This window comes from Solanum stenotomum, chromosome 7 (assembly GCF_019186545.1).
Source record: "Solanum stenotomum isolate F172 chromosome 7, ASM1918654v1, whole genome shotgun sequence".
Lineage (NCBI taxonomy): Eukaryota > Viridiplantae > Streptophyta > Magnoliopsida > Solanales > Solanaceae > Solanum > Solanum stenotomum.
The window spans coordinates 58,031,088-58,045,915 of NC_064288.1; the positions used below are offsets into that span (position 1 = coordinate 58,031,088).

Here is a 14,828-nt window from a genome sequence, read left to right on the forward strand (position 1 = left end):
TATATAATTTTAATAAAGGAAAATGATATTTTTAATCTTTTACGTGTAAAAATAAAATTTTCTTTAGTTGTCAGTCACCTCCTAATAGTTGACCTTGTATAAACGAAAACGACTAAAATATTATTATTATTTATTATCCTCCATTTCAAATTGAAAGCCATGTAATGCTAAGATTCTTAATTATGTCGTCTATGAGTATTTAATAGTTAATACCATTAAAGATAATGACTGCAATGTCAATTAGTCCCATTATTTGTCTAAACGTAAGCATGGGATAAGTTTTACTACTATTATTAATTAAATATATTTCCTTTATGCATTTTAGATTAAGTACTCCTTTTACTATACTTTTATGGATAAACTATCTAATTATACGAACATTCAAGTCAGATGCATCTAGATATATATTATTTGCTACCAAATAAAATCAAAATAAGGAGAGAGGCGAGAAACAACAAAAGGGAGGCGAACAAGATTTGTCTATGTATTCAGATACATTCGAATCACACTTGATATACTAGAATCTAGATACATGTACTTGTATGTATCTAGTGTGATTACATATACGGGATACAAGACACATAGGAGAGTAACGAAATACACACCAATTACACCTAATTTTGACCAACGTATCCCGAAATATGCACCAAAGTCTGATAAGATTTGTAATATTGCAGAAAATAGGAATTTTTTGAAGTTTCATCTTTACTCAAACAATGCAATTGGGGCAAATATCCAACACAGAAAGTTTTAAAAAATACATCTAGTACATAACATCAATTTTATCAGTCACAGACACTCTTTGATGAAATATAAGTTGGAAATTTCATCCACAGTTTACACAGCTTTGATGTTGACCGAAAAGATTCAGGAAAGAAGTCTGCATGAATCTCGAACAAGGACAGTATATCACCTCTATCATTTGATGAGTAATCGGAAAAGTTTCATGTAATGGAGATACAAAAAGTAAAGGAGTGACTTGCCATGGCTCCTCAAAAGGCATTCTCCAGCTGAACGTAGAACGTAGAATTTGTTGTGTAGAAAAGAAATACTAACTTGTAGTGATCGTTCTCTAAGCAAGTTCTTCAGGATGTGTTTCTCTCAATCGTATCCTAGCTGGAATCCAGAAATAAATCGCAAATATTATTGAAAACACAGCATATGAAAGGAAAAAACGAGTAAATTCTAAGCATGATCAAAGTGGATTTGAATTAGGACAGCAGCTAAAATTTCAATAGGGGTAAGGAATAACCTCAAAGACAGGAAGGATCAAGCCAAACTTCCGAAGCCATCAATTCTTTGTTGATGTTCCATAGTGTTTTACAAACTTCCATGAAGGTGTAACACCATCAGACAGAGGTCTTTTAGATTCCATAAGCTGTTTGAGCCGACTGATTTTGTTTGCAAGTTCCTCTAAATCAAGAATTGCTTCCTCCAATTCATCGGACTCCAACGAATTGAATGGAATTTCACCACTGGTTTTAAACTTGTTGAGTAGGCCCAACACTTTTTGATCCATATCAGTAGGCCCAACACTTTTTGATGCATCATCTCTAATAGAAGAAATGTTTGCAGCTTCTTTTAGTTCAGCAATGTTTGAAAATTGATCAAGTAACTCTTTGGATTCAGAGCCCCTTTTATCATCCAAGGCAGGTAAAAATTTTGCAGAGCTATGAGCAAAGGAAGATGCATAGGATGTGGTTTCTTTTAACATGTCGTTTGATCTGTTTGCAGCATCTTTTGAAATTGTGACGTCCCTTTGTAGGTAACCAGACAAACGAGTATAGAAAGATGAGTTTGACGACGATCCAGTTCTTGCCTGTCTGCCCCTTCTCCCTTTAACTATAGCATGTCCTACAATTAGAACATCAAAATAAGCTGCAATCATAGTTACAAGCCGAAATCGAGTTGGACTTTTTCAGGTAGATAATTCGTATTTAACAGAAAACAAAGATGTGATAATTTTAGTTGGAATGCATTAAAACTGCGATTCAAGTAAACACTCCTAACAATGTACGACAAGATCCAGAGATCACCAACTGTATAAGCTAAATGAGTGCAGAATGAGATTCAATTAATCAGTTTCTTCTGGGAGAAGTGCACAGAGCTGATCAAGATAAACTTACTTGCACCTAGTGTTCCACACCAAACAACATCAACTTACCCTGGTTAAGTTATTTAACGAGGTGAAAATGTATATTTATTTAATGAGTGGGGGTTAATGTTAACTGCCTATTGATGTGCAATACCACTTGCTTTTACCAGCACAACCAGGTAAGCCTAGGAGATTGAAGAGAGAGCTTTAAAGAGGAATGATAAGCATATTTCAGAATATATATTTACGTCAAAATTAATATATTGGTTTAAACGTAAATCCATCTTAATCTTTTAAAAAATATATATTTGCCTCGAAATACAAAGGTAAGGAAGCATGTTCCAAATTAAGCAATATGAGTGCACATAGTAACATTATTTAAATCATATTTACGACCTATGTCAAAGAAAGAAACAGTAACTATTCCAAAAACTACAGATTGAACCATGACTCTGTGAGAAATCTAGTGATGCAATCCTTCTAGTCAAAGAAAGACGAATTTAAATAACAGACATTCGACGAATAGCTACAGCATCACATGCTTATTGGTAAAGCACTAAAGGGGCCATTTTGGTTTAGAGACGAGTTGTGCAGAGATGAGTAATTTCTTTTTGGATGTTTAGACTGATGTATAGCAATTAGTGCACAAAATAAAGTTTGTCTACTAATATGACGGTTAGTTTTGGATTTTAGTGTAATTAATCCATGTATTACTAAGACCTACATTCATATTCTACACTAATTCCTACATAAAATAACACACAAATTCCTACATAACGTGGGCACATACTAAAGAATTCTAGATTTTATGTGGAGATTAAAACTCCTACCTAGACCAACCAACCCCTAAAGTTTCAAAAAGTTTAGGAGCAAGATCATATTTTCACTGGACCAACAGAATCTATTCATTTACATTACAAAATAAAAAACATCACTTCCCATTACGATCTCTTATGTAATTTTACCCCTATGGGTACAGCAATAAGTTCTTTAACAGTCAATTAAGAAGTTTGTATCACATAATTGCTACCTTGACTAACAAGTTTAAGTAGCTGAGGATATTGGCAAGAACTTCACCAGCCTGCAGTGGTCAAATGACAAGTATACGAAAGAAAATTAAGCACCAGAGGAAGGAGTATACAGAAGAATATAGGTCAAGTAACGTAATTCCAACATAAGAGTAAATGGTTAAAATGATTGAATGCTTCTCTTGAAAAAATTCCTTGACCAAAAAGAAGCAACCGTGCACAGAAAAGCGCCCATTCTTCAATAAACAATCATCACTCAACTATGCCTCAACGCCATATCAATTTGAGTCAGCCATAGAAATCCCCTATATCCATTCTGCTCTACTTAGGCCCATTTCATATAAATACTAAATCATTTTCCTTTCCAGTCAAATTAGGTATTCTTTAATCCCGCAATATATTTCCTTTATCCTTGAATGGATAACATTTTCTAATACTACTAACTAATTGAGATCATAAAAGTTTAAGGAAAGAACCTGTGATGTAGGCATAACCCAACCACACTCCGGAGACCAATCTAAGGATGGACGCAAATCCTTGACAAAGGCGTCATAAGTTTCACCTTCACCCAATGGAGGTGGCAACAACTTAATCTAAAAAGAAAAAAACATGAAGTATTATCATACAAATCATTAGCTAAGATACAGAGCTGTCATGCATGGTGAGTAGAGGATGGATCTTCAAGGAAAAAAATTTAAGAGCACAACTAAAGTTGCTTTTAATTATCACATCGATTTGAAGAAATAAATCTCAAGTAAAAGGCATCATGACAGTCCCCAGAAAGTAGTTGTTTTGCCTAAGGATCTCAATAATCAATCAATCGACCAACTTTCAATCCCAAATAAAGTTGTGGAATCATATGTAATCATTCAGCTCTAGCCAAGTTCATATCATTCCAATACAACGTTAATGATATTGTAAATACACCATAACAGTAAATAGCCTGTATACCTACAATATCCTTAACAACTTTTTGCAGTAATTTATTTCTGAAGGACAACTAGGGGATTCCTAATGCATATAACTGGATATCAGCAGTAAACACACCAACTTATTAATCAGCATGTGTGAAATTTAAACAATACTATTACCTTAGCTTTACCATTGTAAAGTAACTTTGTCACTTGTCCGGACCAATAACAGTCATCGTACAACCAGTCAACCAAATCGCCCTCCCTCCAAGTACCATCAACAACAACAGTTACATCCGAATTTGAGCTGACATCAGACACTATGTTTTTCAAATGGACTGGAGGATACTCAGGTCGCAGCATCAGTTGCCCCATCTGATATAGCTCTGTCCATGCCCATTCTATAATGACAATCACAATGAGTAACATTTACTTGGATATAGTCTGAAAGCAACAGTGTATCCAAATACACAAGTTTCTCAATTCACAAATCAAGAGAACTCTGAACAGTAACTTGTCATGACATATGTGGTTAACCCATACAAAATGCTCATCATTTAAAACACTGAACTCAATAGAGCAGAAATGACCAGTTACAGCTAACTGTCTCCATTTGGTATATCATAATGGTAGGTATTCAAAACTAGCTGAGTTTCGAGTTGTAAGTTAATGTAACCACAACTAGGGAATAGGTAAAAAAATGTTGGAACTGGAGATAATTATGAGAATATAATATAATAAAACAAAATTTGTGAAAGCTTGAAGTAGGAGGCAAGGAAGATGATGAGAATTAGGATTTGTAATTCAGTATTTCTGGGAAAGTGAAACACACCAGTGTACATGCTCATTGACATAAACATCAGCATCTATTGACCAAGAACGGAAGCATTAAAATACAAGTTGTAAAGAGCAAAACTCCATTGATTCCAATGGCATTAACAGAAAAGAAGGTACTAGCTGAAGTTGTTTGACGACAGAAGGCAATAGGGCTAGCAGCACAGTGACACTCTCCCTGACAAACACTAAAAGGTACCTAAAAGATAGATCCAGTAAACTAGGAGGCAGTGTTTCGGCTCACTTACTCTAGATCAATAAACCAGCTCTCAAGAATCAAAAACATGAATAAAAGAACTAATACTACTACATTACACAATTTCTCTGTGATCGGAGATTTATCAACTTTTTTTAGCCTCGGTTGGAACGAACACCAAGAGGATCTGTGTCTAGCTCCAACTCCCAAATTCTGCCGAGGGAAAGAGTAAAGACAACTTCGACATATAAAATGTTTTTCTGTCTACTTCTGATACTGTCAGATATGCCAGGTTTCCAAATGAGTGATAAGAATTTACAACTGCTACAGCCTTGAGATGGAAGTATCTTATGTAACTTTTCACAACAATATTTTGTACATGTATTTAGCAACTACAACTGCAGAACCCACTTGTGGGATTTGACTGGGTAGGTTGTTGTATTTAGTAACTACAAGATATGGCATTAGATGGTAGTCTCTGCATAAAATCTCCATGCATTGTCATTTAAAATTCAGATATCAAGAAAGTAAATTGTCCTGTAAATTAACCATAGAAAATGCACCCATGAATTTAAGATTCGAAATTCCAAGGCATAAGGCATTCTGTTAATTAGCAAGAGCAACAACTTAACCAGAACATATCAGAGAACATACTTTCATCTGGATAGTCAAAGTATTGCAATAAGGCACTCCAATGTCCTCCTCTGCAGCTTATCTCCTGTATCTGATATCATATATATACAAGAAAAGTGTAACTGCATCATAGTCTACTTCTTTAATCAATGAAAAGTCTTTTGTCTAGCAAAAAGCAATTTATTTTTATTGATTACCAGCAAAACAACAATTATTTAAATGCAAAATATGGAAAAGAGTTGAAATCTCTAAAATGAAATGAAAAAAAAAAAAACTAAAATCCTATATCACTGCTAACCCCTATCAGCCCAACAAGTAACAGCAGGCTGATGAAACATTGATTACAAATGTGACAAACTGTCTTAGTCCAAAAGGGTAAGTTCTGATACAATGACTTTAATTTGAGGAGAACTACCAAAAGGTTCAACATAGTAGTTATGGCAGAAGTTTTACAAACTGAAAACTTAAGCAGTTAGGAGTGAAGCAGTCAATGCTCTAAGAACTTGTGAATCTCATTCAAATTCAGGATATTACTGAGCAACCATAAGCGTATGTTTACAACTTTTTTCCATTCTTACTGACAGAAATAAGAAACAATAGCAGTACCCCCAACAAATAGGCGCCAAGTATATGCAGTTCACAGCAAAGCTCTGAAAGAGCGGAAAACACACACATAAAGACATAAAAGAGTTCTTCCTTTGGTTTTTTTTTTTCTGAAACAGCGAGAGGACATAAAATAAGTAAAGAATACAATTAAACTAGAACAAAAGGATGAATAACTTGAGACAAACGGATCGTGACCAAGCTATCCATCCAACAACCACCCCCACCCCCCTAGAATCCACCAAAATATCCCACTAATTCAAGTTTGTACCTTATATTGCACTTCCCACAACCACCTACTGCCTCCGAACTATTGACTAACACCAAACAAACTAAAGCATTATGCATGATAGAAAGCACAGAGCAAGTCCAGAAGATGAAACCCTTTGGTACCAAAACTTTTTTTTTTTTATGAAGATGTTATATTAGCATGGCATCAAGTGGATGCAGAGTAGTTACAGTTGGTACCAAAACTGTTTGTCATGTTTGTAATTGATATGTCATCAACAACAACAACAACAACGGCATTATAGCAACTAAAATATGTATCTTCAACAACTTCATTCTTAGTTGTAATAGAAACCCCTCCCGATAATTGAGATGACATAAGCTGTATATAACTTACTAAATAATGATAAGAAATAAGGCTACATATAATTTTGCATCCATGGAACAGTAAATAGTGGTAATGTTCATAGGATGTGTGGTATCCTGATGATAAATCTATCCTGTCTATGCAGTCCAAGGTCAAATATTTAGCGTGCTACTGTACCCTGTGGCGTATTTTTGTCTTATCATATTCACAAAACTTATACAATGCAATGCTTGTAGATAACTGATCATCATTTTTTCTTCAAGAAAATCTTTTTAGGTCATTGAAGTAGAGGAAAAATAATTCTGCACAAAGCACGGCATCAAAAGTAACAAAAACAACAACATACCCAGTATAATAACATAGGTGGGGTCTGGGGAAGGTGAGGTGTACGCAGACCTTACCACTATCGTTGAGGGGGTAGAGAGACTATTTACAATAGAACTTCGACTCGAGAACAGGTTTGAAAGAAGAAGAAGAATAAAAGGCATTAAAAGTAAGCTCTCAATAAAGTAAAATTCTGACAAGTGGACGACTTTGAATATGCTTATACTTTAGGGTAGGCATGAGCATTTCAGTACAAGTTTAAGAACACTCACTGCACTTCTATTCAAGTCATAAGGATAGCATATTCTGTAACAATTCAAACAGAATATGTCTATCTACTAAAAGAGTAGTGTAAGTTAAGAGCATTGCTAGAGAACCATGTGAAAATTAAGCTCAAAGTTGGCCAAGAAATAAATATACTCTTAGGGCAAATTAACTTGGTAAAGAGAGCAAGAAAACTACATCGAAGTGACCATGAACTTGTTCAAAAAGGACTAGATACAACTAATAAATATTTTTCAACATTTAAAATGAACCTGTTCTATATGCTTAGAATCCAAATAATATAATTTGCAAGACTGAAGCTCATGCTATACTCCTAACGTATTTTAGTACCTTACACTGAAACCACGCTCCACGATATCCATCCTCCAAACACCTTGCTTCAGCTGTTTGCCCTACCTTGAAAGGTAATTGATACTTCTGGTCCATGATATCTTTACTAAACAAGCAGCTTTATCAAACACTGATTCTGCAAAATTGTATGTAAATTTTTAGACAATCATAGTCGTATATACAAATATTGATAATATGAACCACACAACGTCAATGTTGTTTAGGAGTGTACACGGGATTATAATTCATGAATCAAGATCTCAATCATTAAGGCGTCGTTTGATAGAGTGTATAAGAATAGTACTGAATAAGATGTATTAGTAATGTTTTTTTTTTTAAACTGAAGGTGTATTAGTAATGTTGACGTTATTATGCAGGAATTATTTCTTATTCACTGTGTGGTTTGGTGTATTAAGGAGAGTTTTGTCTTTAACCATGCTTATTCATGTATTAATTGCTCTTGTATTGCTAATACCCTGATTTGCTATGTATTAGTTATACACCCTATAATGTTGAATATGGTGTATCTGAAAATCTTACCAAACAAAGGACTTAACAATACCATGACTAATAGATGTATTAGATTCTCTAATACGTCCTACTAAACAACCCCAAGTGTCTTTGATTTTAGTTCTGAATCTTAATCAAATTTTATATTTTTTGATGACTGAGAAATTCGTCTGTGACCCACCCTTTGGACCAATCACAGCCTTCTAAACTCAGTGGATAATGGGCTTGCCCCTCTACCCTTCTCCACTTAAATACCAGGCTTCGCTTTGCATGGTGTGGGGATTGAATCTGCGACCTAAGCCACNGAGAAATCCGTCTGTGACCCGCCCTTTGGACCAATCACAGCCTTCTAAACTCAGTGGATAATGGGCTTGCCCCTCTACCCTTCTCCACTTAAATACCAGGCTTCGCTTTGCATGGTGTGGGGATTGAATCTGCGACCTAAGCCACAAATTTTGATCAATAAGTACGCTTTTTATTTCAATCATTTGATAGGTCTAAATAAATTTGAATGATTAATGTAAATATGGCATTTCACCAATACTCTACTTCCACCACTAACCAGTAACCACCCTCATGGACGCCATTGCTACCGCCCATTATTATCAACTGCCATCCTCGGCCATTGCCATCAACCACTTTTGTCCATAACCACCATCCTCGACAATCACTACAGTCAATTGTCACCACCATTAGCCACCATTTTCAATCATCACCAAAAATTGCCTGTACTGCAACAACCACCATTCACTACCGATAATCACCACCATCAGTCATCATTATATATCGCCAACTATGCTATCAATCATCATCACCATTAGTTATCACTACCATCCACCACAATTATTAATTGCCACCACCATTGTCAACCATCATCACCATTACATACTGATAGTTCCAATGCTCACCTTTCATCTCATTTTTAACAATTCATTCCTAGTTATATTTGCCAACATAAACGTGCCCTTTAACTTGGCTTCAACTGACATCTATGTCTTCCAACTATGGGTGAGCACAAGACACATGCATCCTACATGGCAATTCGTGTCCAACGTGTATTATGGCATGTAATCCACGTGTGCCAAGTTCAAGTGTCTACTTATGCACACCTAAAGTTGGAGAGCATTAGATATCAATTGAGGCCAAGTTAAAGTTAAAGGGCACATTTATATATGCCTTTCTAAAAATTTGCCAATCTTGCCCTAGTATCTGCTTGAAGATCTTGATCTTGGTCACTTGGTTCTATGTTAATTCAAAGAAATCACTGATGCACCTCAATTCAATCTTTTGTCAAATAAAATGACAATTTACTTTAATATGCTTTATTAATTCATGAAAAATTAGGCTCAAAGTATTGAAACTTGATTGTCACATACCAATTTTATGGTGCATCTTTTCCACATCTAATCTTTTGGAGAAGTTGTATGTCATACAAGCTCCTTTCTTCCAATATGTCCAATACATACTTCCTTTGTGAAATGAAAATTCCATTGCTAGATTGTGTCACCTTAATACCTAGAATATAATCGAATTTACCAAGGCCTTTAGTTTGAAAGTGACTAAGATTCAGCTTAAAATGAATAATGTCTTCATTCACTTCGAATCATGTCAAAATATTGGACAATATTTTGCTTAATCGGTCAAACCATGCCCTTGGTAACCATACCCTTGGTGATTACTTGAAAGCATAAGGAGATCGAAAGCCAACATACTAATCCAAACTCCTTCTAAGAAACAAACCTTGACGATTAATCCATGCCGACCTCTTTAACAAGTTCATTGTTTTATAACTGTGGCATCCAAGCCAGCTTGCACACACCTCAACTAATTCCATGGGATACCTATTACCTCCCACTGACAACATGTACCATGTAACTTTGTTCACCAAAGCTAGGATAGACATAAAGAAATCACCTAGTGTTTTTGTCTTAACTGAGAGATGAACCTGAAACATCATGGTTCTCAACCACTTCATTGATCACTAGGTCACACACTTAGATGCATCCCTGCTCAGCAAGTTCATTCTAAAGACATTTTATATATCTAACAGATATAAGTGACCAATGACACATGGTTGCTATTTAATAAGTACACATGTCTACATTCATACACATTTAGGAGTCGTTTGGTAGGCCGCACTAGAAGAAATAGTCAATGTATTATGTAAGGTATTATTTAGTACTATGTTTGGTAGGAATTTGAGCCTGTGTAGTTAATCCGTGGATTGGTTATACCTCCTTCATGGTATTATAGGATGTATTACTAATACCTTCCATTTGGAGGTATTAGTAATACATAGGGTATAATATCATGGGATAAGTCTATGTAAAGACAAAAATATCCCTCAAATCATTTTACTTATTTTGTTTATTTTCTTGATTTTATGATTTATATTTGTACTAGTAAATTTATTTAAATAAATTAGCTTACAAATTATTTAGAGAGAGTTGTTTGTTACTAAATAAATCCAATACAAATCAATACAAATTTGAAATATGAGTTGTTTATTTGTATATGTCATTTGTGATCTTAATTGAACAATTTAAAAAATTACATACATATTAAAATTACAACTTGCATTTTTTATCTGTAAATGTAGATGGTTTATTCAATTTTACCATTGTTGACCGTCTTTTCGATTTTAAAAGTAGATGGTTTATTTTTAAAAAAATTAAAAGTGACATTTTGTGAGTGATCAATTTATTAAGCTGACAATTATTTATCCTCAAATAATTCAAGTGAAAAAATAGCAAACAGGACAACAAAATTGTTCTTCTCATAGCTAGTTAGAAAGGCCATAAAATAATAATATTGTCCGACAATTATCTACCTTGACCGAATTATATAATAATTCAAGGGTATAATTGGAAAGAAGATTCTTATAGAGTTTTAATCCAAACACAAGATGAGGTGGGAAACAATGAACCAAACACTTAATAAAAATAAACCCTGCATTATTAATCCCTGCATTACTAATCCTTGCGTTATTAATTTTTGTACCAAACGACCCCTTAGATTCATTGCAACCAAACAAGGAAAATTACACAAAATATTTTTTAGTTCTACATTTATAGAAAATGTGACGAGAGGGAGTTGCTCGGATGGTAAACACCCCTCACTTCCAACCCGAAGGTTGAGAGTTCAAGTCATCAAGGGAACAAAAGGGGTGGGAGCTCCTAGGGAGGGTAAAAGAAAGTAATAATAATAAAAAAAGAAAATGTACTTACCTTATTAGATATGGATTGATTATCTACCATAATATACACAGTCAGAAGTTTTTTCAACTAAACATACCTCCTTGTTTGGACCATTAAATAAAAAAGAGTTAAATAACATAAAGAAGATTAAAAAGCAAAACTTTGGCATCATAACCAAATGAATGGATAATATACTTGGAATAGAATCACCACAACTTTTAGTCTAGTAGTATCAATAGAGGTATTCAACAAATAAGTGTAAGTTTGATCTCGAAGAGAAATTTGGTTTTGTAATTTAGTACAAATGTTATTTAGGCATGCGACATTTTTCATAGAAATCACCAAAAGTAACCTGGGAGATCCTTATGATAGCATTTTTTTTCAAATTATAAGTAGGCATAGAAAATTACTTCATCAATTTCACTATCCCTCTATTTCCCTTCCCCACACAACAATAACAACATACCTAGTATAGTCCACATATGGGATTTGGAGATGCGTGGTGTGAACGCAGTCTTACCCCTACCTTGTAGATTGTTTCTAATAGACCATCGGCTTGAGTAAAACATAATAAAATCTTACTATCTAGGGTTATGTCCTTAATAATGGAGACCACAATGTTCGACTATCTACCAATCTTCTACCCTAATTCTCAACCTCTATATCTTACTATCTAGAGTTATGTCCTTAATAAGCTGCAAAATGTGTCATATCCATACCTGATATAGTCAACCTCTCGCACATCTGTTTTTCACATGCCTGAACCATCTCAGTCTATATATTCATATATGTCTACCACAAAAATCACTCTCATTTTTTTTTATAACTGAGAAATCCGTCTGTGACCCGCCCTTTGGACCAATCACAACCTTCTAACTCGGTGGATAATGGGCCCGCCCCTCTACACTTAAATATCGGGCTTCGCTTTGCATGGTGTGGGGCTTTAACCTGCGATCTAAGCCACAAATCCTCCACTTTTTGCCACTCGAGCTAGGCTTAGGGGCATCACTCTCATCTTATCTTGAATATCTTTATTTCTAATTTTATCCATTCTTGTATGACCCATCTCAAAGGTGTATGTTGGTATAAATTTAAAATTTTAATTTTACACATGTTTAGTTGGTGGAAACATTTTTTCTAAGAAACAAGTTCCATAAAACGAGGAAAATGATTTTCTTAATAGAAATAAAAGAAGCAAAAACAAGTTCCATAAATAAACATTTGAAGTTCACTATCTCCTACTCACCTAACCAACACCTCCAACCCTCACACCTAACAAGCAATCTTGGTCAATCCAAAATGTTCATAACGAAAATCAAAGAGATTACAAAAAGATAAGGGGATGAAAAAACATGAACAAATTAAACTACATACCTTGGAATATGCAATCAATTTAGGGATCCCAATAAAGCTTCACTCATATATATTCGGCGCAGGTATGTATACTAGTTGAATCTAATATAAGTAGCCAAAAGGTTAACCATTCAAAAGAAACCCTAAAACAAAAGTTATAATTACCATATTGTTTTTTTATACATAGAGGCCCAAGCCCAATATATCTATTAGAGGAGTTGAGAATAATCACTCATGACCTAATAAATTGAGGTTGTCACGTGTTATTAAATGCCTAATAGGTAGGCTTATCTATTTGGTAAACCGCTGATCTAAAGTATTTCAACATCAACCTTCAAGGGTCGTTTGATTGGAACAACTTATCCAGGGTTAAATTAAACTACATATCTTAGGATATGCAACCAATTTAGGGATCCCAATAAAGTTTCTTTCGTATATATTCGTGCGGGTACATCTATTAATTGAATCGAATATAAGTAGTCAAAAGGTTAACCATTGAGAAAAAACCCTAACCAAAAGTTATAATTCTCATGTTGTCCTTCTAATACATAGAGGCTCAAGTCCAATATATCTATTGGAGGATTTGAGAATAATCACTCAAGACCCAATAAATTGAGGTTGGCACGTGTTATTAAACGCTTAATAAATATTCATACATATTGGGCGTTTAATAACACGTGGCAACCTCAATTTATTGGGTCATGAGTGATTATTCTCAATTCCCCTAATAGATATATTGGGCTTGGGCCTATACGTATAATAATTAATAAGGACAAGATGAGAATTATAACTTTTGTTTTAGGTTTTCTTCTCAGTGGTTAACTTTATGCCTATTTATATTAGATTCAACTAGTATACTTATCTGCATTGAATAAATATGAAAGAAACTTTATTGGATCCCTAAATAGGTTGCATATTCCAAGGTATGTAGTTTAATTTAATCTTGAGATATAACCAAATGACCCCATAAAGTTGAAGTCAAAATACTATAGATTAGCGGTTTACCAAATAGATAAGTGTATCTATAAGGCGTTTAATAACATGTGACAACCTCAATTTATTAGGTCATTAGTGATTATCATCAACTTCTCTAATAAATATATTTGGTTTCAGACTCTATATATAAAAGGACAATATGAGAATTATAATTTTTGTTTTAGGATTTCTTCTTAATGACTAACCTTTTGGCTACTTATATCAGATTCAATTAGTATACGTACCCGGGTTGAATATATATGAGTGAAGCTTTATTTGGATTCCTAAATTGGTTGCATATTCCAATGTATATAGTTTAATTTGTTCATGTTTTTTCATCCTCCATCTTCTTGTACTTCTGAATTCTCTTTGATTTTGGTTATCAACATTATGGATTGGCCAAAATTGCTTGTTGGGTGAGATGGTTGAGGGTTGGGGGGCGTTGGTTGGTTGAGTAGAAGATACTGAACTTGAAATGTTTACTTATGAAACTTGTTTTTGCTATATTTCTATTAAGAAAATTATTTTCCTCATTTTAAGAAAATTATTTCTTAGAAAAATGTTTACACCAACTAATATATGTACCAGCATCAAATATATATGAATGAAATTTTATTGCTGCATATTCCAAACTATATACCTAACCATACCTCGAATCAAACATAGAATAAAAATAATGCTACATTTTATACTGAGAATTATACCTTATACCTCACGCCAAACGATTCTTGAATGCTTTGCATCATTCCACCTCGAATGCAAATTGCAGCCATAACTTTCCAGTTCCGGCGAGAGAAACACGAATCTGAACCTTCTCTTCTTAGAGTGAAGTCACATTTTTGCAGAGAATTGCGCGACGGAGTCAGAATTTTCATTATGAAATTGTTGGACAGAGTGCACAATAGTACCGTCGATTTGCCGCCGCCGCCTCCCAAATTAAGAATAGTCTGAAGGTAAAT

General features: G+C 34.3%; 1 protein-coding gene across 1 annotated transcript; it reads right to left on the reverse strand.

Annotated features, from left to right (window-relative positions):
- Positions 1–1,071: 1,071 nt before the first annotated feature.
- Positions 1,072–14,785, reverse strand: LOC125871689 (uncharacterized). The gene is made up of 8 exons (XM_049552335.1): positions 14,574–14,785; positions 7,835–7,970; positions 5,719–5,788; positions 4,215–4,435; positions 3,592–3,716; positions 3,126–3,169; positions 1,253–1,854; positions 1,072–1,116 (listed from the first exon to the last, which is right to left on the reverse strand). Exons 2-7 carry the CDS (start codon positions 7,928–7,930, stop codon positions 1,292–1,294), a joined length of 1,119 nt encoding a protein of 372 aa, XP_049408292.1. The 5' UTR covers positions 7,931–7,970; positions 14,574–14,785; the 3' UTR covers positions 1,072–1,116; positions 1,253–1,291.
- Between the last annotated feature and the right edge of the window lie 43 nt (positions 14,786–14,828).

Bases quoted from the DNA above. Each gene is read 5' to 3' on its own strand.
- LOC125871689 (XM_049552335.1), bottom strand. From the start codon at position 7,930: ATGGACCAGAAGTATCAATTACCTTTCAAGGTAGGGCAAACAGCTGAA. The intron at 4,436-5,718 runs GTATGTTCTCTG...TTGTCATTATAG, and splicing joins CTTTGACTATCCAGATGAAA to AATGGGCATGGACAGAGCTA. The intron at 3,170-3,591 runs CTTAAACTTTTA...TGCAGGCTGGTG, and splicing joins CCTACATCACAGGTTCTTTC to AAGTTCTTGCCAATATCCTC.